This window comes from Phalaenopsis equestris, unplaced genomic scaffold, assembly GCF_001263595.1.
Source record: "Phalaenopsis equestris unplaced genomic scaffold, ASM126359v1 Scaffold232955, whole genome shotgun sequence".
Classification (NCBI taxonomy): Eukaryota; Viridiplantae; Streptophyta; class Magnoliopsida; order Asparagales; family Orchidaceae; genus Phalaenopsis; species Phalaenopsis equestris.
Genome location: NW_018250913.1, coordinates 60,759 through 85,869, shown reverse-complemented (window position 1 = coordinate 85,869; position 25,111 = coordinate 60,759). Strand labels below are relative to the sequence as shown.

Below are 25,111 nucleotides of genomic sequence, written 5' to 3'. Positions count from 1 at the left end.
TATCCCGGACGCGTTGGCGCAGTCCAATTTGTCGTCGGAGGTCATCCAGAGAAGTTCGCGTTTTCACCCGTCCTTTGGGCTTAATTGAAATCTGATTTCGCGCAATTTCGTGAACTTCGTGTATTTTGTGTGTGTACGTGACGAAAAAGGTCGTGACGATGTTTTTCCTGAGGCTTGAAGTCCTATTTGGAACATCTTCCTTGAATCTTTGCAAAATAGCCCATAACCGCTCGTTCATAAAACGATGGTCTTGTGCCAAAGATGCTAGACATCAAAGGAAAATAGGAATCGACTGGAGCTTCTAGAAGGGTGAGTCTCAACTCTAGTTTTCTAAGATGGTCCATAGGAATTTCTAGAGCTAGAACGTAGGCTCTAAGGAGGAGAGGAAAAGACCTCACAAAAATGAGGTCAACACTTACAAGGAACTCAAAACTATGCCTGAAAAGTCCTTTGGTAAAATATCAGCTATTTGCTGCGTTGTCGGGGTGAAAGTCATACAAATAGCTCCACAATCAATCTTCTCTTTCAAGAAGTATCTATCAATCTACACGTTTTTGCGAGATCATGTTGCATTGGATTTTCTAATATGCTTATGACAGCTTTATTGGCATGTTGATCGGGATTTTTAGTTCTTCATAAATTCTTTTCAGTCATAACATCTCACATACTCTCTCACAAACTCCATTAGCCATAGCTTGATATTCTGCCTTAGCAACACTATTCTTTACTACCACATTATGTTTCTTATTCTGCCATATAACTAAATTTCCCCAGACATAAGTACAATATCCGAACATCGATCTCTTGTCCACAACTGAGCCCGCTCTGTTTGCATAGGTGTATGTTTCTATGTTTTGTTGTGTGGTCTTTTGAAAAAACAAACCCTTACCAATTGCATATTTTAGTTATATAAGAATCATGTTAACTGCTTCAAGATGTTTCTCAAAGGTTGAATGTATAAATTGATTAACCAAATTTACAGCTAGTTGGGTATCTCATTTTGGGTGGTTGGGAAAGTAAAAAGAGGGGCTAGAATTGCGTTGGCAGCAAAGCAGAGGGCTAGGAAAGCGAAAGATAGCCTTATGTATCCGACAGTGTGGAATTATTATCAATAAGGCTATCTTCCCATCTATAAACACTTCATCTAAGTCCCCATTGAGAAATATATTTTTTATATCCAACTGTAGTAGAGACTTATAGAGTTTAGTTTTGCTACTGACGTGAATGTCTCTAAGTAATTAATTTTGTAGGTCTGAGTGAGTCCCTTAGCAACTAGTCGAGTTTTGTACAGTTCTAGAGAGTCATCAAAATTATATTTGACTGTAAACACCCATTACATCCAACGGTGTTGAATTATTCTTAGAAGATTTGATTGAGACAATTTAATTTATTTCCTTTCTATTTTATGTAATTTTATTTTTTATTTCAGAATTATTTATTTTCCTAATTTAGGTAAGATATATTTGGTAAGTTTGTAAATTAAAACGGATTGTTTTCCCTACATATATATCCCTACATATATATACCCTACGTATGAATAATAAAAATCAAGAGAAATATTCATCTCCAAACCGATTTTTTCCATGGTATCAGAGCTCTGAAAACAAATCCTAACTTCTCCTAACGCTAGAAATCCTCTCTGCCGGCTAGAAATCACATACAGTTTATTTTATGCCGCTGGAAATTATCTGCACTTCGCTTAAGCTTTGCTGGAAATCACCGGCTAAAATTATTTTCTTTGATCCTCCAGACTGCTCTTCCCTGAAATCCCTCTGCCAAAGCCTGACATCCTTCCCTGCAAGCAGCAGAAACTTCCTTCTTGAAGCCGAAAAATGCTCTGCCAAAGCTGGACCTTTTTCCTGAACGGGAAAATGCTCTGCCAAAGCCGGAAACTTCTCCTTGCAGATAGCGAGAATTTCCTCAGCCGGATTTATCTCTGCAGGCCCTTTACTCAGCTCTTACTGCAGTAGAACTTTTCCCTGCTACAGGCCAAGGGCCTCTTTACCGCTCCGGAAGCGAACTTGCTGCAGGCTCTCCTCGGCAGAACCTTGCTTCAGCAGCAACAGAAGCAGAGACAATAAAAAGAAACGACAGCAACAGCAGAAGCAGGGGCAACAAGCAGGTACAGTCAACTTTAGCACATCAACTAAAAGCAGCCCTAAATACGGTTAGAGTTGATGACTAAGTATTGGATGAAGAGGTCAAGTTCAATTCCAGAAGTTAATTCTAAATCAGAGAACAGGAATTCTGTCCAAAAGACTTCTCAACTCTTCAAGTTTATCACAAAACATAAAATCAATGGCCATAAGTACCTTCAATAGTCCCAATAGATGTTTATATACATTTATGGCAAAGAGAGAAACATTTCAGGGGAGCAGACAGTTCCTAAGATCACTGACCCCAACCATCACATATAGAAGAATCAAGATCATATGGTTATATCTTAACTAGTCAACTCAATAACCACTGAAATAGGAGAAATTTTTTGCTCTAAAAACTACCAACGAAATTTGGGATGCTGCAAGAGAAATATATTTTAGCATTGAAAAATACTGCAGTCCTTTGAGATCGCAATCAAGCTTCACGGCCTTCATCAAAGAGAGCTAAGTGTCACTCAATACTTCAACACCTTGAAATAGTATTGGATACAATTGAATATGTTTCAGACACAATTGGAAATATCCACATGATGCTGTGATATTTAAATCCCTTATCGAAAAGAAGAGAACCATTAAATTCCTATTGGGACTAACTTAGGAAATACATGAGGTGAGAGTAAGGATCATGAACACAAATTCCCTTCCATAAACCTGTGAAGCCTTTGTTGAAGTCAGGAAAGAAGAGAGTAGAAGAAATCTGATGTCAACTTGAAATGGGGTTGACCAAGTATTGAAAGCTCAGCCCTGTACACTCATAACTCCTCCCATTACTCAAAGTATAAGAATAATAGTCCCACATGTGACTATTACAAGAAGATTGAGCATATCAAGGATAAATATTAAATATTGAAAATTTCATGGAAAGTCTGTAGACTGGAAATCTGGACAAGAAAGGAAAGATCAAGAGAAAAAAGCTAAAGCTGCTACCACATCCAAATGGTCGGTTGGACCATTCGCCAAGGAGCAGCTTGAAGTTATGAAAAAAAATTCTTGGAGGTAACTCAGAGTAGCATAACAACCTCGTGACACACCAGGATAATATATCATTCTTCTATCTTGACAGTCATGAGAAATTTAGAACTTGAATCATAGATATAGGAGCCTCTGATCATATGACTGGAGATATCAATACTATAATCAACTATCAGGAGGCTATCCGCCGTCAAATTGGGAATGAGACATTTGATTTAATATAATATATATATAGTTTTGAAATGTAATTGTTTAATTTTGAAAATACGAGACCGAACCGATCTCATATAAACGATAATTTAAATAAAGGAACACAACACCGTAAGTGATATATCTATCCCGAGGAATAGACCTATTACTTAATAGTGAGGCTCGATTAGACAAACTAAAGAATTTATGACATCAGTTTTAATCTGCAAAAAAATCATTTTTTATGTTGACCGACAAATTCCCCTACCTAATATAAAAATTAGATAGGGTTTATATTACCTGAGTTCTTAAAACTTCATATAGAGGCAAACACCTATAGTTAATTACCTCTCAAATGACTGAAGTTACTCAAGAGAACTCTCGATGATGATCAGAGGTGTCAAACTTCATAAATTCAAAGTTTAGGGTTTTCAATTTTTGACATAAAAAAGTCAAGTGGGGAAAGGGATCAGAAAAGAACATTTATTTCTTGAATCAAAGAAAAGAAAAGTAGGGGATATCACAGATCCTGAGGAGAACCTCAGTGGCTTCTCAAACTATCTTATTGTTTGGCTCTAATTTCGAGAAGATGTTATTTGATGTTTTATCCTGCTAATTTTATTATTTAGGACTTATATTTGCATGACACAGTCATACAAATGACCTGAAAGATATGAGAATTTATATAGTATCGGACGACAACCTAGAAACCTAAAGCGAATTAGGGCTCAAATTGCACAACCTGACTGTGCAAAAACCTAAAATATAAAGTAAAGATTTATGTCGCCCTATTCAGACTACCCTCGAAGTCTTATGGCTTATTATTTAAACTAGAGAAAGATGTGTTGTTGTAGATCTGTTGAAGTTATTCTTCTGTACATCCTGGTCGTGCTACCTACGGTGTTAGTTCCGAGCTCTACGTCGTAGCAATTTCAAGTTTAGTTTATGTTTAAATGTAAATGCAATTGTTGAATCGGTGATCTACTACTGGGTACCTTCTATAAAACCAGACTACTGCCCTCATATTCTAAAAGGTATAATACATAAAGGAAACAGTAGAAGGTGCAGTAAAAGAAAGCAATAAAAAGTACAGTAAGGAAAGCAACAGTAAAGAAAACGCAGTAAATGTATAATAAAAAAAATCAGTAGAATGCACAAGAAAGAAAATAAAATGTTGTAAATATAAACAAACCTGTACACCTGAAGGGTCTGCTGCTCCTGTAAATAGGATCGGTGTCGCAGGTACAAGTGAACGAGTATAGTGAAAGGATTTAAGAAATGAATAAGCATCCATTCGTATAGGTAAGAATGAATAGCAAGAGAAACATCACCTGAAAAACTCGAGAAGAGCGGCAATTGACCCACGATTACTCGAAGAAAATCACCAAAAACAAAAGAAAAATTCGGATGAAATCACAAGTGCTATGTAAAGATTCCAATAAAATTATAGGAAACACAAGGAAAATCCGACGAAAGAAAGAAAACCGTAGGAAATGCATGAAATGCTGAAGAAAACCATAAGCACTCGGGACTGGGTGGACTCAGAATCAGGACCCTGAGTCAAAGTCAAGACCCTGGGGCCCTAACAAAATAATCAACACCATGTATGTGTAATGTGTGATCCAACACTAAGAAAAGGTCGCCGACCTAACAGTCACAGAAAAGGGTAATTCCTAACCTAGTTCATATGACTAACTCGTGAAATTTTCAGAAAATATTTAGGAAGTATTTCATTTTTTCAAAAGAAATTTTGATTTGTCATGCACTTGAAAGATTTGTTTTTAATTAATTATGTGTGTACATATATATCACTTATAGAATTTTCATGTTTTATAAAGTTAATGAGTCAGTCGTATTGGTAGGCTGGAACTTCCCACTATCTATAAAAATAAGTGGTAACTCTTTACTAAGTGTTAGAGATGCGGTAATGCCAATCCCTCATTCTCTGAAAATCACTGAGTCAGGATTGTGCTAGTCACTCTCATACATACCTAGATGTTTTTTTCATCATCGCCCTTGAACCCCGAAACCGACCTACTTAGAGTCTTGCTTGATGGTTCATATATAGCGGGAACTATATATATACGCTTATGCTTCAGACATAAGAACCTAAATCATACAAAAAAGCAAGAAAAAAAAGAAAAAAAAAGGGGGTGAGAAAGAGGAGGGATTGATCCTTTTGAAATACGAAAATAGTAAATGATGGATCTACCCTCAAAGCCACATTTAAAACCGACTCTATAATAAATCCCCACATCCAACAATGTGCATTTGAAAGGCTCATTTGAAATTCCCCAAAAATCATGATCCTAGAAGCTCCCCAAACTTTCGTAAATCCAAACCTTTGTGATTCCCCACCTTTCCCAAATGAAATAACATTTTAACCCTCCAGGATAGCACATATTTAAACTCCAAATAAGCGAGTCAAGAGTCCCCCACCCAAACCCTTCCAAATTGCAAACATCTCATCCAAAACAGGGCAAACAGATAGTCCAAATCAGCCCAAAAAACAAGTCAAAATTCGCAACCTACATATCACCAAGACGGGGCAAAACCGCAACCCAGATTTTGCCAAAACAAGGCCGAAAACTGCAGCCCAAAATATCGCCAAAAAGAAGCATTTAAAAGCCCTCAAAACTACAACCATTTCAACCCATAAAAACACATTTTTTAAAGGTTCCAAATAGTTGCCAAAATCAGCCCACAAAAGGTGCATTTTAAAAGTTCCCCAAACTGCCACGATGTATTAAGGTAAGCATATGAAAAGCTTTAAGAATGCTTGCATGCATACAACCCCACTCCCATATGTTTGCACACCTAAAATCCAAAGTTCTGTAAAATAAAACCAAAGGAAATTTACATGCACACCATTCAGTTTCTTATGCATTCACAAGCAGCTTGGAAGGCCCATTTATAATTCCTATTTCTTTCTCACATTTTTCTATGTCGTCAAGCAACATATAAGCCTAAATGATCATTACCTTGTTGATCATTTCCCACAACGAACAAAATATGCAAGGCTTAAAGTAAAGCCACTTATCTAATTATTTCCAAGATAAATTATAATCATATCAACAGAGATCAGCACTTGCAAGGTTCTGCAAATAAACATGGTTGTGTGACATATGCCTGGAAAATCCATAACCAAATGAAATCAAACAAGCTCATTTTATAATCAAAACAAAGAGATGTCAAAAAATATTGTAGAGAATGCTTAGGATAAGAAATATAGAGTGTAGCTTTCCTTAAAACGTGGTAACACCCTTTTTTTTTATGTATCATGAAAGATCAGTGTTAGAAATGTAAATAGCAAGTTTCTGGTGATCTATATGTAATTGTCCCCGATTTATTTTGCACCTTAGACACATTCGTCATGAGAATAACAAATTTATTATCAGCATACATATGCTGCAATCGAATTAAGCAAACCAATAGTGGCAAAAAAATGCCCTCGGGGCAAGCTCAGCAGCATGTAGAGGCATAACGAGCAGACTATAATATACTTTTCCACCTCTATCATATACACCCCCATGTCTTCTTCTACTGGAAGCATAATAAGCATGCGGCAAGATTAAATGTGGTATACAAATAAGCATTACTTTTCCACCTCTATCATATACACCCGCACCATTCAGATTTTTTTTATAAGCAAAGATAAAACTTCAGATTTTGTAAAACGAACCACCACATTTCTCAGGTTTTGCAAAATAAGCATGGGAAAACATGGGAAAATCTCAGATTTTGCAAAACAAGTGACCAAATCCTTTTGATCACATCAAAAATACGTTTTACCTCAACTTCTCACCATAAAATGAGCCTCCAAGTCAGGGCAATGTGGCTACAGGAAATAGAGAAGAAGCAAAGAGAGTATAAGGTCTCCAAACTGCCCCCGAATCCTCCAAGTGAAACAAATTAAGCCCAAAGAAGTTTTAGTAAAAGAAAGATATAGCATGCAATTCAAAACCTCCACCTAAAATTTAATACCAAAACCATATGTATTTGACGCCATTTTCAATAAAACGAGAGATTGTAGAGCTTGCAACAATAAGGGAAAAGAGATGCTAATAGACTGGCTAGTTAAACCTTGCCACAAAAAGAAATTCCAACAAACTAGCATGCCAAGCCATTAAGCAAGAGGTTTATACCTCAGTGCTGAAACAAACAACCAAGCGAGAGTACCGAGTGAACCAACAGGGCAGCTTCAAAACAAGCGCAGAGAGAAATATGGCAGCACTTCCCCCTCTTCCGAGAGTTTCAGCCAACCCTAAAGATCCCCCCCTAGATGGGGTTTTTATAGGCAAAGAGGGAGGAGGAGAAAACATCTATACTTACCTAAGGTGAATCGAAGCTTGAAGACGATGGGCGAGAGTGGCGACAATGTTTGCAACGGCAAGTAGCGACAGTGCAAAGGGAGTGGCGGCAGAGGCTGTAGGGAGTGTGGCGAAATGGAAGCTTTTCGCAAGGCACGGGGAAGAAGCCTTAGGCAGAGCGGCAGGCGACAGAGAGAAGCTTTACCGGAGCACGGGGGAGAGGGGACCTCGAGCGAACCTTCGCTGGAAGAATGGAGCTCGGTCGCAAGGAATGAAACACGGCTAGGACAGCGATCGGGCCGAACCCGAGAAGAAGTAGGGCACATGCTGGCTCGATCGAAGGGAGGGCTCTCGGCTGAAGAGATTAGGGCTCAACTTGGGTAGTGTGTGTGAGTTTGGTTTAGGGATTTAGGGATTTAGGAATTTTAAAATAAGGATTTATTTATTTATTTATTTAAAAAGTATCAAATTTCGTGCAATTTAGTCATGCGCGGCATCCTACCAAAATGGGTCCCTAGGTAATTTCAAAGTTTCGGACGCGACGACGCAATCCGTTTCGTCATCCGAGGTCGTTTGGATAACCTCGCCGATGATCGGGTCAAAAAAACGTGTTAAATTCGGTTTTCGTCAAAATTCTGGCTCGTGATCGATCGTTTCAAAAATTTTATTTAAGTTTTCAATGAATAACGGCATAAGCGATGCGAATTGTGGAAAACGAATGTGTCGATTGTTCGAATTGCAAAGTTCGTGCACGTGAATGTGCAAATTGTGAATGAGGAAACCCTAGGGCTTAATGGTCCTATAGAGACTCCTTTTGGGTTTCCTCATATTGGTTTCAACCTCAAAAGTGCTAGAGGTCGATACCGCACATGCGAAACTCCAAAAGGGTAAAGACGTAGGTTGGATTTTTAAAATGAGGTGGGTATCATTTCTAAGGCTCTAAGATAGTTAAAGGGAAAACCCTAAGGCTAGACCCTAAACCCTAAGAAGAAAACTAGATCACACTAAAAATGAGTTCACCAAAGTCTTTTACATCAAATCAGTGAGTAGATGGATCAAACTCAAACATTGTTGGGAAAGGAAATGTGGAGCTCTATCTGAATATTACTTTTTCCTTTGTTTTATATGTTCCACAGTTGGACTGTGGATTGATTTCAATTAGTAAGTTCTGATAAAAAATGCATAACTAAATTACTTGCAAACTCTTGTGAATTTCAGGTGGAGTTAGAAAAGGTGATTGATAGTGTTGAAAAGCATCAAGGTTTATACATGCTAAAAAAAGCCTCTCTAAACACAAATGATTCACTTCCATTTTTCCTTGAGTCAATGTTTGTTGAAAATCAAGTCTTCTTATGACATTGTCACTTGGGTCATCCTAATTTTAATTATGTTGTTAAGTTGTATCGTCATTTGTTTATCCATAAAAAACCTAATTTTATCGATGTGGGATTTGTCAACTTATCAAGCAAGCTAGAAATAGTTATCTTTTGACTCAATACAAACCCTCACACCCTTTTATCATTATCTACAGAGATATTTGGGGACCTTCAAAGGTGAAAACGCTAGTAGGGTAAGATGATTTATCTCATATATTGACGCCACATTAGAACCACTTGGGTATTCCTAATGAAAGAGATATCTGAAATAATTCAAATCTTCCAAACCTTCTATGACATGTTTTAAACTCAATTCTAATGTAAATTTCAGATCCTCAAAACTGATAAAAAAATGAATATTTCAACTCCATTGGATTTATCCTTCAAAAAATAAAATAATTCATGTGAGTTTCATGTATTGATACCCCACAGTAAAATATGATAGTTGAGAGCAATAACAAATATCTCATTAAGGTATCCGACTAAATTATGATGTCTCATCAAGTTTCTAAATATTTTTGAAGAAAGCAGTTCTTGCAACATAACTTATCGATCGAATGTCTACTCAGCTACTTCAAAACATCTCTACGTGTTCTTCTCTTCAACTATATCACTTAAATTTTTTAGATGTGCATCCTTTGTTCACTGTCATTCTCAAAATCGCACAAAACTTGACCCTCAATCTACCAAATGTATTTTCTTAAGTATGACGCCAACAAAAACTGGTATAAGTGCTACTCTCCTGTTAGCAAAAAATGCTGCAACTCCACGGATGCCATATTTTTTTTGAAAAACAATCCTACTATGCCAAACCCGATATGTTGTAAATTAACATCAATGTTAGGATGCACTTAATGACACCTATAGGACATCACCACCTACTTCACCTAGCCCTCCTATTCTGATTGAGGTGCCCAACCAACCCAACCTGAAGCCTAGAACAAAGAATTTCGTGAGTACATAAAGAGAAAGAAAATCCTTAAGTAGGTGAAAGATAACTTGAAAGGATAGAACTTTTCAAACCAAAACCCGAGTCCACATTCACCTGAAATTCGAGGAAGGAGTCTAGTACTCATGAGTTATCCCTTTCGTCTTTTGATGTTGGTGACAAGAAAAAGTGCATTGAATATCTAATTCAGAATTATGTAGCTTTTGGAAAGTTATCCTCATCCTATAAAAACTTTTGTTTATAACATTGATAGTATGCAAATTCCTAAATCCATTTATGAAGCCCTTGAAAATCTAGAATGGAGGAAAGCAGTTGAAGAGGAGATTCAAGCACTCAAGCATAATGGTACATGGATTCTCACTAAACTCCCTCAGGATAAGAAATTGGTTGGGTGGAAATAGGTGTTCAACATCAAATACAAAGCTGATGAAGGTATTGATAGATTTAAAGCTAGACTTGTTGTAAAAATTTCACTCATGCATATGGGATCGATTATTAGGATAACTTCGCACTAGTTGTCAAACTTAACACTATCAGAGTTTTCTTTTTTGTAGCAGTTAACAAGAAATGAAGACTGCATCAACTTGATATAAAAATATATTTCTAAATGAGAACTAGAAGATGTTTATATGAAAATACCATCGAGCCTTGAGAATGATTACAACAAACACCTAGCATTCAACTCAACAGGTCTCTCTATGAGCTTAAACAATCACCAAGAGTGTGGTTTAAAAAGTTTGCCAAAGCTCTAAGATCTAATGAGTATTCTCAAGTCAAACTGATCATACTCTATATTTGTAAAGTATAGTTAGGGAGATATGATTGTTGCACTAATCATATAGGTGGATGATCTGATTATTACCATGTTAATAAAAGAGAGATTCTCAAGATCAAACAAGTACTTGCCATAGAATTTGAAATCAAGAACTTAAAAACCATGAGATATTTTGTAGGTATGGAGGTAGCAAGGTCAAATAAATACATAATTATATCACATAGGAAATACATCTTAGATCTATCAAAAGAGACAAGAATGATTGGATGCAATCCTGCTGATACTCCAATGGATCCCAACCAAAAGTCAAAGAGATGAGAAGAAAACGTCTATGTGGATAGAGAAAGATATCAAAGATTGGTAAAAAAACTTATCCACTGTCACATACGAGGCCGGATATTGTATACTCCATTAGTATTGTGAACCGACACATGAATAGCCCCAATGAAGAGCACTTGGAAATGGAGTACAGAATTATGAAGTTTCTCAAGAAGGCTTTTAGTTCTAGACTAATTTTTGAGAAAACAAGGAACAAAAAGGTGGAAGTCTACACTGATGTTAGTTGTACTAAGGAGCTTAATGATAGAAAATCCACCATAGGTTATTGCTCCTATGTATAAGAAAATTTGGTGATACGAAGAAGTAAGAAGCAAGCACTTTTTTCTGGAAGCAGTGCAAAATCAGAGTATAAAGCACTCGCCTTGGGAATCTACAAAGGGATCTAGATGAAGAAATTGTTAAGGAAACTTGGATGTACCCCCAGTAGATCTATACAGATAGTTTGTGATAGTCAAACAACTATCATTATTGCCAAGAATCCTATCCATCATGACTGGACCAAGCATATTGAAGTTTACATCTCGACACACCGGCAAGTTGTTGATGTTTTCACAAAAGCTTTTCCTTTAAACACATTCTCAGAGTTCAATACCAAGTTTGGTCACTACAACATCTATGACCCAGCTTAAGGGCAGCATAGAAATCTAGAAGAAATTGAAAGATTTGATAGAACAACTTAGGGAACTTTTGATTAGTTTATTTGCTTCTATTCTAAGTTATTTTATTCTTTATTTCAAAATTATCTTTTTTCCTAATTTAGGTTAAATATATTTGGTAAGTTTGTAAATTAGCAGGGATTATTTTTTTTGTATATATGTACTCTACATGTGAATAATAGATATCAATAGAATTGTTCCTCTCCAAATCAATTTTCTACATATAATATTCTTCCCTCTAAATAGATCAACCAATTCTCAAAAGCCGCCTTTTTTATAGCTTTCATCTCCTCGAAGACAACCTCCTTCCACTTAGGAACTTTCAGAGAATTATGTACAGCATTAAGAATCTCCATATAACACAAATATGCGATAAAAGTCTAAAAAATAGGTGAGAGAATTTCATATGACACAATGAAATAATGAGTATTTGGTTCAAGACCTCTCTCCCTTACAAGCAGAAATGGGATGATTGAAATCATTAGATTTTGAATTAGGGCTAGACTCAGGTTCAGGACTAAGAAAATCGGAACACTAAGATGAAATTGATTGATCATGGGGTAAAGGCTCCCGTGAGGATATTACCCGAACAATTTATGGATTTTGGGCAAAGCAACAAATTTAGACTTTTTTTTTTTAGTTGTCATTTGTCGCGAGTAGACAATGCAAATGGTACCAAAGTCGTAGTTTTTTTGTCTCCTTTTTGTTAGTTGTTATAGGATTATGAGCATCATGAGATGGCATTTTAGGAAGATATAAATCGCCTTCAATATCTAAAAAACTCGACTCGCTTTCTTCTGATATAATATAGCTTGGAACTTTTTGCCTGAACAATCAAGGTTGGGGGGGGATTTTATTTTGAGAGTCTTCGATTTGAAGAAAATCCTGCAAACTAGTATTCAAATCAATGTTTTGTCCCTCCCCCTCTTAAAGATGAGATAAAAAAAGGAGTGTAACTAAAAAAAGTGACATCCATGGAAAGAAGCATTTCTTTAGAAAAATGATCAAAAAATTTATACCCTTTTAGGTAGGAGCATAACCAACAAACACATATCTTATGGCTCGATGTTCAAGTTTTTCTTGATTGTGGCTATGAATACGAATAAATGCAGTACACCCAAAAATCTTTAAATGTAAACCAGAAGAAAGTCGATTTGTTGGGTTAATTTTAAAAAAAAACATCAAAATGTGTTCCAAAGTTCAAAACTTTATTGAGTGTTTTATTAATGAGAAATGTAGTAAGAACAGTTTCACCCCAAAGATCTTTTGGATTATAATTTGTAAATAACAATGCTCAAGCTACTTCCAATAAGTTTTATTGAGAGGTATTAACACAAGAGCTTTGATTAAATATTCCTTCTTATAGGAAAAATTGACCCAAAACATTTTTGAAATGCTCTCGGGCATTATCACTTTGTAATATTTAAATAGTTTTTTAAAATTTTGTTTGTATCATGGTTTAAAATTTTTTTAAAATTGTTTCCACTTCAGATTGTTTTTCATTAAATACAACTAAATTTTGTGCGACCATCAATAAACGTAACAGATCATTTTTTTCAAGAGTGTGTAAGATATTTATAAGGACCCCAAATATCAGTTTGAATCAGAGCAAAATATGTAGTTGGTTTGTAAATTTGGGAAGAAAAAGATGCACGATGATGTTTGACAAAGTTCACATTATAAAGATGACAAATTTTTATTTTAAAATAAATTGGGAAACAAAAATTTTTAATACTAGAAACTAGATGGTCTAACCTATAATGTCATAGCATAATATAAATCTTTGAAAACAACTGATCATTTTATTATCTGCACAAAGTCGGAAGATTTGTGCAGATAATAAAATGATCACTTAGTTTCTAGTATTAAAAATTTGTGAACCAGGCATATGATCGGATGCACCAGCATAAATTATCCAAAAATGAATAAAGTTAAGGCTAACACATAGCAATACAATGACTAAAGAGTTGCCCTTCTATACTGAGGAACAAGATTGAGTCAGTGATAGTTTTAGGGAATGAAATAACTTGTGGAGGTGCTCCAATTGCTCCTTAGTGAAAGATATTGCATCTCAATTGGTAAAAAACACTTGAGTTTCATCAGTAACTTAATAGACCCAACTTTAAGTTTAGATTTTAGTTTCCAATTTATGGGTTTATCATGAATCTTCCAACATGTTTCATTCGTATGTCATGATTTTTTTATAATGCTTGCACCGCCATGGGTAGGGTAAATGGATTTTGGAATTATTGGAACCCGTAAAAATAGTAGAATTTCTTTGGATGCCAATCATTGTCGATTTATACGACATCATCAGAGGATAGAATAGAGCGAGTTTGAAAATCTGAGTCGATCTCGGTTGCGAAATATTTCGATGCTTAAAATTGAGTAGAGGTGAAGTTGGCAGAGATGGCTCCAGCAGAGAAGCCTAAGGGTTTTAAACAATTTAAGTATTTGATGGGTTTACTTCCGATTTAATTTGATTATCCGGTTCAGAACACTTAGGAATGGAAACATTCTTTATGAAAACTAGAAGAGAGCTGAAAGCAAATCTCTTTCCTAAAATTACAAATTTCAATAACGTCGAAGACCGAGAAAGACCAACGGAGAAGAAGTCGTCACCAAAAAACAAAAAAGCGGAAGAGAAAGAGAAGAATGCAAAGGTGTGGCGATAGTATTTGTTAGAAAGAAGCCTTGCGTTGAGAAGCACTTCCGACATCAAAGGAGGGCAACAAGAAGTAGTAGTTGAAATCCTTTATGTCATGGTAAGTGTAGAAGCTTGACGACGGGATCGTGAAAAAGATGCGATGTTGAAACCGAGCAAAAGCATATCCAAATCCCTCAAATTTCGTGCTTTAGTTGTTGCCTTCCCTGCGGGCTCTAATTGTGACTGTATTGCAAGGAGATGAAGCCACGATCCAGTTGTTGCATTCCATGCTGGCTCTAATCGCAACTACATCTCGAGGAGAAGGGTCTCTGAACTCCGTTGCCCAGTCATTGGACCGCAATTATATCACAAAGGGGTTAGTCACGAAGGCGATGGTATCGAGCAAACCCGGGAGGAACAGAAGCGTGTTGACCTCATTTTTAGTGAGGTCTTAGTTTCCTACTCCAAGAACCCAAAATCTAGCCTTAGGAGTCCCTTGTTGACCATCCTAGCGGACTAGTATTGGAGCCCACCTCCCGTAAAACTTTGAGTCACTTCTTGACTCATTTTTGTGGAGAACTCGTATGAGTGGTTCCAAGCACTCGACTTCTAGTTGCAAGTGCTAAGGACCAACATGTAGAGGGCTCAAAAATGAGTTCCTACAGGATTAGACGGCCTTAGGTGAACCCTCCGTGACTCAGCAACGCACTCGCTACACCACGTACGAAGTTGACGCAATTTTGGCCCGACTGTAGGCAAACTTGTTTGGACAATCCCGGATGACAAAACGGACCGCACTGACGCGTCCGGAACGTCAATTTTAGTCAGAAAAGACACCCATATTGCTAGGGTTACGCACGCGCACAAATGACACGGAAATCGATGTGCATTTTTTTTAGCGAGACGCTGGGCCCGAGCTCAGCCCAGGTTCTACTCGGACTCGATTCGGGCTAATCACCATCTCACAGAATTTCAAATTTTGAATTTTGAAATTCTTTTGAAATTCAAAGATTTTGAAATTCAAAGGGAGCATTTAAAACTCATATTAATTGAAAATAATCTATTTTTATTCTTTTCCAATTGAGCCGGCTACATCGAAGGAAACTATTCAATTCCCCGCCAAAGCTTTCACGTAACGGCTCGCTCATATTCGGCCATACTAATTGCCCTCGACAGAGGACAGAGGGATTCTCGCTCCCGCTCCTGTCTATTTTTTTCCTCGTGCGATTAGCTCATTCGTCCTCCCGCTCTCTGCTCAATCCTGCATCCCTCTTCCTTGCGTAGAAGAAGCTACGCTCGAGACCCTCCCCCACACTCACCTGCTCGCCTCCTCCCTGCACCGAAGAAACCTGCTCTCTGCTCGATCCCGCTTCCCACGCTGAATCCCCTCGCCTCTTCCTCGATCGAGAGAAACCCTCGCTCCTCTCTGCGAACTCCGAAGCCCTCGCCTCTTCCCTCTGCGCCAGAATCACTCGCGTGCTTCATCCTCGCCTCCTTCTCATGATCGACTCCTCTGCATCGACGCTCTCTCACACCAAACGACCCTAGTCGAAACTGCTGCAGCTCCTTTCCTTAAGGTAAAGAATTTCCTCTGTCTAGTACACAAAACTAACTGCCATATTTTTTGTTCTTTCTATAAGTTTTTTTTTTTTTTAATCTGATTAAAATTGGGTGGTGTATTTATGGAATGAAATTGTGAGGTTTTCTACTCTTTTTGATTGGGATGGAAATTTGGATGTTAGATATGTAGAATATAAGGATTGAGTGACATGCACGCAAATTTTCCATGTATTTATGCTGCTAATTGTTTAAGTAAATTAACAAAATTTTCATGAATTAAACCTTGAGATCAATCTGATTTCATTATTTACAGTGACTCTATTTGAAATTATTTTATGTTGAGTACAACCCTTCATGCATATGTTTATGAAATTGATACTAAATTTTGGGTGTCAGGGATGTAAATGCATAGCACTTGCGTGAGGTGCACGTAAATGTGTCAAGGGATTAAGATTTTCATGTTGTGAAAGTGAACCTTGCTTGTGGTTAACACCAATCATTATGACCACCCAATTTATATGTATTTACATGCCTAACGCCTAAAGTTTACCTTTTTTTTTATTACAAACGTACCACTCAATTGCCATGTATTCACATATCTAACACATTGACGTCAATTCTGACATGCATACCACACAATGCTTATATTTTCTGCATGCCCAAAATTTAAACCTTACATCTACACCACCCAAATCCTTAATTTTACAAAATAAGTACCTATGTTTTTTTAACAGGAAGGACATCTTTTAATGCTTAAAATTCATTCACTTCTTTGGGACAGCTTTATTCGCTGTTTTGGAGAGGGATTTGGGGACATTTTGTTTTTTTTTTTGGACCGTTTCAAGGAGTTTTGATTTGAAAGTACTCGAAAATTACTGGGAGTGCTGGAAATATTTGAAAATCATTGTAGAAGTGCTGTCCAAAGCTTTAAAGTGTTGTTTGGTGATGAACAAGTGCAATTCGGTGATAAAAAAAACTGTTGTTTAGTGTTTAAAACTGTTGTAGGTAGCTTACAAGCGCTGCAAATTACTGTTTGGAAAACTTAAAAGTGCTGTAAAATGCTATTTAGGGCTTTTTTGGACTAAGAAAGGGTTGTATAAGTGTTGTTTGGAGTCGTTGATCGCAGTAGGAGGTTGTAGGAAGGGTCTAAGTTGTTGTTTGGAGTCTGAATCGCTGTAGGAGGCGGCAGGAAGAGCCTAGGTTGCTGTTTGGAGTTATCAATCGCTGTAATAGGCCGTAGGAAGAGTCTAGGTTGTTGTTTGGAGTCACTGATTGCTGGTTGATGTTGTAGAAAGCGTCAAAGCTGCAGTTTGGGGCGATTCAAGCTCGTATAAGCGTTGTTTAAAGGCTTATGGACTGCACTTATTGGGTCCGTCTAGCGGCTTAGGGGTTGTGTTTCTTGATTCCATCTCATGGCTTTTGGTCCCGCACTTTTCTGAGTCTATTTGATGACTTTTGGACCTCTCTTTTTCCTACTGAATTGAAGGACTTTTGGGCCGATCAAAACATTGTCTTGGGACAAATTTGAGCACTCTTCTGGAGAGTCTCTTTAATTACATTTGTTGAAAGATTTTACACGTTTTTTTTAGGTTGATTCACTTGTTATTTCCCATTGGATCTGTTAGTTTTAGAAGTGGGTCAACCTTCTCTTTTTCATTTGTTTTGTTACTTTTGTTATATGGTTAAGTCAAAAATGAAAATTTCTGATTTAATTACTTGGAAGACGCCTAGAAATATTTGAGGATTAGTTGGAAAATATTTAATTGAGGGTAGATCACTTTAAATCACTTTAGGCACAAGTTAAAGTGTAGGCTTCCTAGATTTAGGAGCACGCCCTAAGTGAGAGTCTATCTACCTAATTCTCTGTGTAGGCTTCCTAGATTTTAGGAGCACGCCCTAAGTGAGAATCCATCTACTTTTTTTTTTCTCAGCATAGGCCTCCTAGATTTTAGAAGCACACCTTAGGTGAGAGCCCATCTACCTGTTTTTCAGTATATGCTTCCCAGATTTTAGGAGCACACTCTAGGTGAAAGTTCACCCACATATTATTCAGTGCAGGCTTCATAGATTTTAGGAGCACACCTTAGGTGAGTGTTCATCCACCTACTTTTCAAATAAATAATGAAACTTGACACTTGACCCTGATTCACAAACTAATTAAGACACTAGACATAAGGGGGCACTGATTCACAAACTGATTAAGACACTGACATAAGGATGCACCGAGGCGTAGTTCATACTTCCTTAATTAAATCAACAGTAAAATTCCAGCAATGAATTAACCTACAGTGAAAACCAGTGCACCGAGATTCGAGTTTGGATATTAAACTCAAATCCTCCAGGCAGTTGGGGAAATTTGTTAATGCCACATATGGATCATCGAACAAGGATAAGTCTAGGGTCTAAGTGGCGAGGGTGATGATGAAATTGCTTATGTGTGCTTAAAAGAGGGATACAAAATGTGATTATTAGAATAGTATCTCCTACCTTAAGAATTTTCAATAAGGAAGAGGAAATGATCAATGTTACTATTTGCCGATTCTGAGTGGGATCGTTGCCCCCGTCGCTCTTACGTTGTCAGTAGTTCTAGCACGATTAGAGTAAGTAGCCTGTGGACTACACAACTTTACAAAATATTTACAAAAATTAAAAAAAATCTCTTTTGCATGTTAAAAAGAACCTACATAAACAGGACTTAAACAACAGCTTTTGCATGAAAATCAAAGAATTTTTCTATGAAAATTTATAAAGGTCCATGGCTGGTCACTTGGATTAAGGTTAAGAACTATCTTCTGTAGATTGTCGGGTTGGTAACTCTTGTTCAAGATCAAGAAGCACACAGTCCAACTCTGAGCCCCCACTTCTACCAATGTCTTACACTCAGTCTTGGTTTTTCATATGTGGCTAACGGTTTCTTTTGCTTATGATTTCTGTGACTCATTTTTCTGACATTCATGTTGGGTTTTCTAGCCTTATTTATTTTTCTTGCAACTGTTTTTTAAATCTGCTGTAAATCATACTATGCTCGCAACACTAATAACGCAACAGTAATAGATGCCCAAGTACGTTTTTACAGTTTATCTACAACATATTACTTTACTAAATTTTACCTTTCAAGTAATTTTTATTCACCTAAAATTTGTTTATTCTGCATGCAAAACCAGAACTGAAAGCAAAAAACAAAACAAAACAAAACCAAACATTGACACCAAAACTGTGAAACATAAATCACTAATCTCAAACACTTAAACCATGAAGTCATCGCTACAACAATAGGTTTGGAGCTAAATTCGTGGGCAGCACAACGAGGAATTCAGACCGAGCATCAAGAGTATCTTCTTCAGCAAACTCTCTCCTTAGTCTAAATAATAAACAAAGGACTTCGAGGTAGCTCGCCCAGCGCGACGTAAATCCTCACACCCTCTTAGGCTTCTGTACAACCATGTTGTGCAGCATAATTCCTAACTTGCCTTAGGTTCCGAGGTTGTCGTGTGGTACGACGTAAACCCTCCTTTCTCTGCGGGCTATTTGCATAATCAGATAATATGCAAATATAAGTCTCAAATAATAAAATTGACAGGATTAAACAACTAATTGAGCCACTCCCACTTGTTTTTTCCCCGTCCTACTGTAAAAACTTAAACATTGAAATCTTGAAGACTAGTGCCTCTGATCATTATCGAGAGTTTTCTCAAATGACCCCGTCATTTGGGATGTAATTAACTATAAGGGTTTGCCTCTATAGAGAAATTGGAACCCAGGTAAAATAAACCCTATCTAATCTTTTTATTAGATAGGGGAACTTATCGGTCATGCATAAAAGGTTCGCAGACCAAATGGATGTCACAAATCTCTTAGTTTGCAGGATTGGGTCTATCGCCGAGATATAAACTTATCTTTCGGGAAGGTGTAGAATTCGTGATATCGAACGCGATTATGTAAATTATTTGACGAATGAGATCCATTTGGTCTCTTTTTGTTTTAAATTAAAACATTTTACTTTCAAAACTCAAAATAATATACCTTTTATATTAAATTAAATTTCAAAAATTATTTTCATATTTTCAAATTTCCAAAAAGTTGACCGACAAAGCGGTGCGATGCAAAGGCTCTCGCGAGCGAAACCTGCAAATGATCAGTTGTATTCGATGCAACTTCAAAGGGATAATCAGGCTTTGATACCATATAGGTTTTTCGAAGAACAAAAATAATTATTTCTTCTCAATTTTGTCTGAATCCTAAAAATAGAAAATACTAATAATAGTAGATACTAAAAATAAGATCTTCCTAAAAAATCCACACTCACCATGGCAAAGTGAACATAACAAAGTAACAACCATAATAATGCACACAAATTGGAACATTGACATAATTTCTTCTTGGCCGATCACTTATCATTAGTATACAAAATTGGTTATTTGATAATTAAAATGTATACCATAGCTCCTTATCATTGTAATAGCTTCTCACTAAGATAAGAAAATCAGTTATTGAGGGTTTAGATAATCAAATCTAAATATGCAATATCACATTGTATAATAAATTACCCACATATATATCTCCTCAACATTTCCTTGCACCGATAAAGAACTAGAAAATTAATTGATCTAATTGTGCTGAAAATGGTCAAATTAAGTCATGCCAGAATTCATCTATAGTACCATCAAGCAGACCCGATACCACGAAATACAAATTTAGCTTACCATTATTTTTAGAAAGATTTACATACATACCTCAAGTCCTATGTATTTACATATCTAACACCTATGCATGAAAAGATGTATTTCACTCTTTAGAAATTGAAATGGGGGTACACTTTGATATGACAGAAAAAATTTGGGTGGTATAAATGTAAAAAGTGAAGTTTAGGTGTTAGATATGTAAGTACATAGGAATTGAGTGGTATGTATGTAAATGACCATTTTTTCTAAAACATGAATAAAAATCCCGGCTATAATGAGTTGGACTTTAAGCATTACTTACAAGAAGACCAGCATTGATTAGAAGTGTTATATCCTCATCTGTCACATCGCCTCCAGCTGACAACAATATGAACTATAATGCAAAAAAGAATAGAAAAGTGTCAAACACAACAGTAATAATCATTTTAGCAAACGAAATGGATGAAAACCACTGTGATCAAACTGAATTGGTGGATCCCATACAAAAAAAACTGAAATCCTATACTTTCTGATGTTGCAGTGTGGTATGTTTTAGATTAAACACCTACAAATGGAAAATCTAGTACGATTAACCACAGACTCAATAGGCAGTCAGCCCTAACAGAATATATAGAAAAAACTTTAAAACTTGAAAGAGAGATTTTTACAATTTTTTTCGTTAAGTAATATGATCTCAAGAAAAATGTTCTGTCTTGCACTTAGAAGACTCATAAGTTTCCTGTCAACAAATATCAGTTGATAACACCTTGGTTAACGCATTCATGCAGAATAATCATAGCAGCAGTTATAACTCATACTATAGGGCATGAAGTAGGTTGTGTAAAATGGTAGCACCATCAATTTTATAGTCTGATATATTTTGATGGTATGAAACATGCACTATTTGCCCTCCATCAGGTCGGCAAAAAGCTTACAGAAGATGATGTTGGAGGACGCTAGTCCTTCAGGCGTAAATTAAAAGTTTTGGGATCTTAAGATGTAAATTGCACAGTTCAGATATCTCCATATGTAAAAACCCCAACATAAAAATATGTTTTAACAAGGAACAAAATCAAACACAAAATGAATTTTAGCATTTAGATACTTTAAATTACGATGGATCAATTAGAGAATTTTGAAATATAATATATGATCAAATATCAATGATTTGGGTCTAGCTTGTGATCCTCTTCAAATAACATTAGCTAACTCTGTAGTTAATCTTGTGGCCCATTTTCAATTAATAAGAAATTTGGGATAGAGTTCAATACTAATAACACATGATTAAAGGACCCAACACGCTGAATTAGCAAAGTTAATCATAAACAGAAAAGAGATAACTAACCAACTCCTGATGATCTATGCTCACATCCAGCTTGGATTCAATTACATGTACTTTGAACCACTCAAAAACTTCCATATCATGTTGATTTCTGGCACCTAACTTCTTCACTGCAAAATCCATCTATATAAAAACATCACAATAAATGCTAATCATAAACCTCCAATCTTCATGAACAATGTCTTACATAAGACATTTTTATTCAGTTGCACCAAACAGGAAAGTAGCATTAAAAACCAAATAATTTCAAAGTTAAAACAAAATGATAATAAATTTAAAATGAAAGACACTGCTTCATAACTTTTTACCTCGTAGAACCAGCTTTGCAAAGCAAGTTAAACGTTTTAAATTTCATGAATCAACATAACCCTTTATGCTAGTCAATGAACTAGAAAATAAAAGAAGTAACTATGAAGCATAAAAAATCTAAATGGAGCATCCTTCCATAGCTAATATTCATACAATTAAACATTAATAGGCTCCATGCAAATTCGCTTTCGTTAGCAATTTTGAAGAGAAAAAAAATTAACCAGAAGAATTTTTCAAATAAATCAACGCAGCTCAAAAGACAAAAAAGCGGCGACGGGACGTTTAAACTTTTAGTATTTATATTCTAACACCCTAAGAAGCAAATTATATATGGGATAAAGTAACAAACACTATTAAACAAGTGGCAAAAGTTATACTTGGAGAATCTAAATGAAAAGTTTCTATAAATATAAATAGTTGGTGGTGGAAAAATAATATGCAAGGAAAGATAAAATATTAAAAGTTGTTTAATAAAAATTTGTTTAAATTTAAAAGCATAAGGAAATGGAGAAAATATAAGGTGGCCCGTAGAGAGATTAAGAGAACAATTGGTGACGCTAAAAATTCTACTTTTAGTAATTTTTATAATATATTAGATACTAAAGAGGGTGAAAAATATATATGTATAAACTAGTCAAACAAATAGACAAGAAAAGTAAAGAATTAACTCAAGTAACGTGTATTAAAGATGAAAATCAAAAAATATTTTTCTTAGAGGAAGATATTCAATATATGTGGGTAAGCTATTTTGATAAAATTTTCAATAAAGTTTCTGAAAATAGATCAACCTTAGTGATCTTAATATCGTTAATAATAATAAAATGTTTTATTCTTATCATCACATTAGTAAAAAAAAGTTGAGGAGGATTTAAAGAAAACAAAGAATGAAAAATCAGTATAATCTGGTGATATCCCAATTGAAATGTGAAAATATTTAGGAGAATTGGGAGCTTCTTGGCATGCTAAACTCCTTAATATTATTTTAAAAAATAAAAGATGCCTGAGAGTGAAGGAAGAGTATTTTGGTCCCTTTTTAAGAATAAAAGAGATCCACAACAGTGTGGAAATTATAGAGTAATTAAGTTGATGTGTCATACTTTAAAATTATGGGAGAGGTTAATCGAACATAGGTTAAGATGTGCCAAAAAAAATTTTCATATCAGTTTGGTTTTATGTCGGGCAAGTCTATTATGGAAGCTATACATTCATCGAGAGGTTTGATGGAGAAATATAGAGAGAATAATGAAGACTTACATATGATTTTTATCAATTTAGAAAAAGCTTATGATAAGGTTCCAAAAGAAGTCCTTTGAAGAGTTCTGGATAAGAAAGGTGCTAATATGACTCATATTCAAGTCTATAAAGATATGTATACTAGAGTTGTTACTTGTGTTCGAGCAAAAGGAGAATTGACCAAGTATTTTCCTATTTCAGTTGGATTACATCAGGGAACGACTTTAAGCCCGCATCTTTTTGCTTTAGTTGTGGATGCTCTTAGTGAACATTTATAGGAGGATGCACCTTGGTGCATGCTTTTTGCTGATGATATCCTTCTTGTGGATAAAACTAGAAAAATAGTGAAGAAAAACTTGAATTATGGAGGTTTACATTGGAGTCTAAAGGCCTTCATTTAAGTAGAACTAAAATTGAATGCATGGAATGTAATTTTAGGAGTAGTAGCTCTACTGGTAGAGTCGTAACTATGGGTGATCAAAACTTTAAAACGTGTGAATGTTTTATAAATCTCAGATCAATTGTTCAAAGTGATGGTGATATAGATGCAGACGTTATTAGTAGAATTCAGGTTGGTTGGTTGAAGTGAAGAGATGCATCAGGCCTATTGTGTGAGAAAAGTATTGCCTAGACTGAAAAGAAAATTTTATAAGATGGTGGTGATACCTATAAGGAACAGAATGTTGGTCTTTAAAAGAGAAGCATAAAATAAAGTTAAGTGTTGCTGAGATGAGAATGCTTAGGTGGATGAGTAGCTAGACACTTAGAGACAAAATGCAAAAGAATAGAACTGTGATAGGGTTGGTGTAGCTCCAGTGGCGAACAATATTAGAGAGAGTCGTCTTAGATAGTTTGGTCATATTAAACGTCGATCATCTGATAATCCGGTTAAGAGAGTAGATGCTTCAAATTTGACTTATGTTACGAAAGACAGAAATAGACTTAGAAATACTTGGGCACATTATATAAAAAAATGATCTTAATTTATTAGAATTAAATGAAAATATGGCACTCAATAGGATACCATCGAGAAAAAAATTTTATGTAGCCGACCTCACTTACTGGGATAAAGGCTTGCAGATGTTGTTGTACATCTAGCACCTAAACTTAGATTTTTAAATTTATACCATCCAAATCTTTAATGTCACATCAAAAATATCACTATGTTAACTTTTAAAAAGTGAAATATAACTTTTTAGGCATAAGTAAGGTGACATATATGTAAAAATTGAAATTTAGTGCTACAGATGTAAATACACAAGAATGGAGGGGTAAGTATGTAAATCTTCCCAAACAAAAAGAAATCTTAACTTGCATCTTAATCTCTTAATTCACCTAGTGTCAACCTTAACTTATCCATAATACCTCGGTGATCTCATCTAAAACCACCCTCAGTGTCACACCATAGCCCAATACAGGCCAATACATCCACATCTTAGGTTCCCTTGTGCCGCAACACCCCTAATGGGCATGATGAAGGGAACTTTTTTCATTTGAATAAACAAACGAATTAAATGGATTTAAAAACACATATAGGCCATAGAGCTTAACTTTCTTCATTGAGAAAAAATAATAGCACATAAAACTTGAAGTAATATAGGTGTAGGGCCTAGAATTCTCAACTAGCGGATTCC

At 35.8% G+C, this 25,111-nt stretch overlaps 1 protein-coding gene across 1 annotated transcript in view; it reads right to left on the bottom strand.

The window, feature by feature from the left end:
- The window catches only part of LOC110038481, a 34,247-nt gene extending 9,336 nt beyond the window's left edge, over positions 1 to 24,911 (bottom strand). Inside the window, exons 1-3 of the mRNA XM_020743339.1 lie at positions 24,843 to 24,911; positions 21,939 to 22,058; positions 20,916 to 20,987 (exon numbers count right to left, since the gene is read on the bottom strand). Of these exons, the coding sequence (XP_020598998.1) occupies positions 20,916 to 20,987; positions 21,939 to 22,058; positions 24,843 to 24,911 (261 nt within the window). The remainder of the gene's footprint in view (positions 1 to 20,915; positions 20,988 to 21,938; positions 22,059 to 24,842) is intronic.
- Between the last annotated feature and the right edge of the window lie 200 nt (positions 24,912 to 25,111).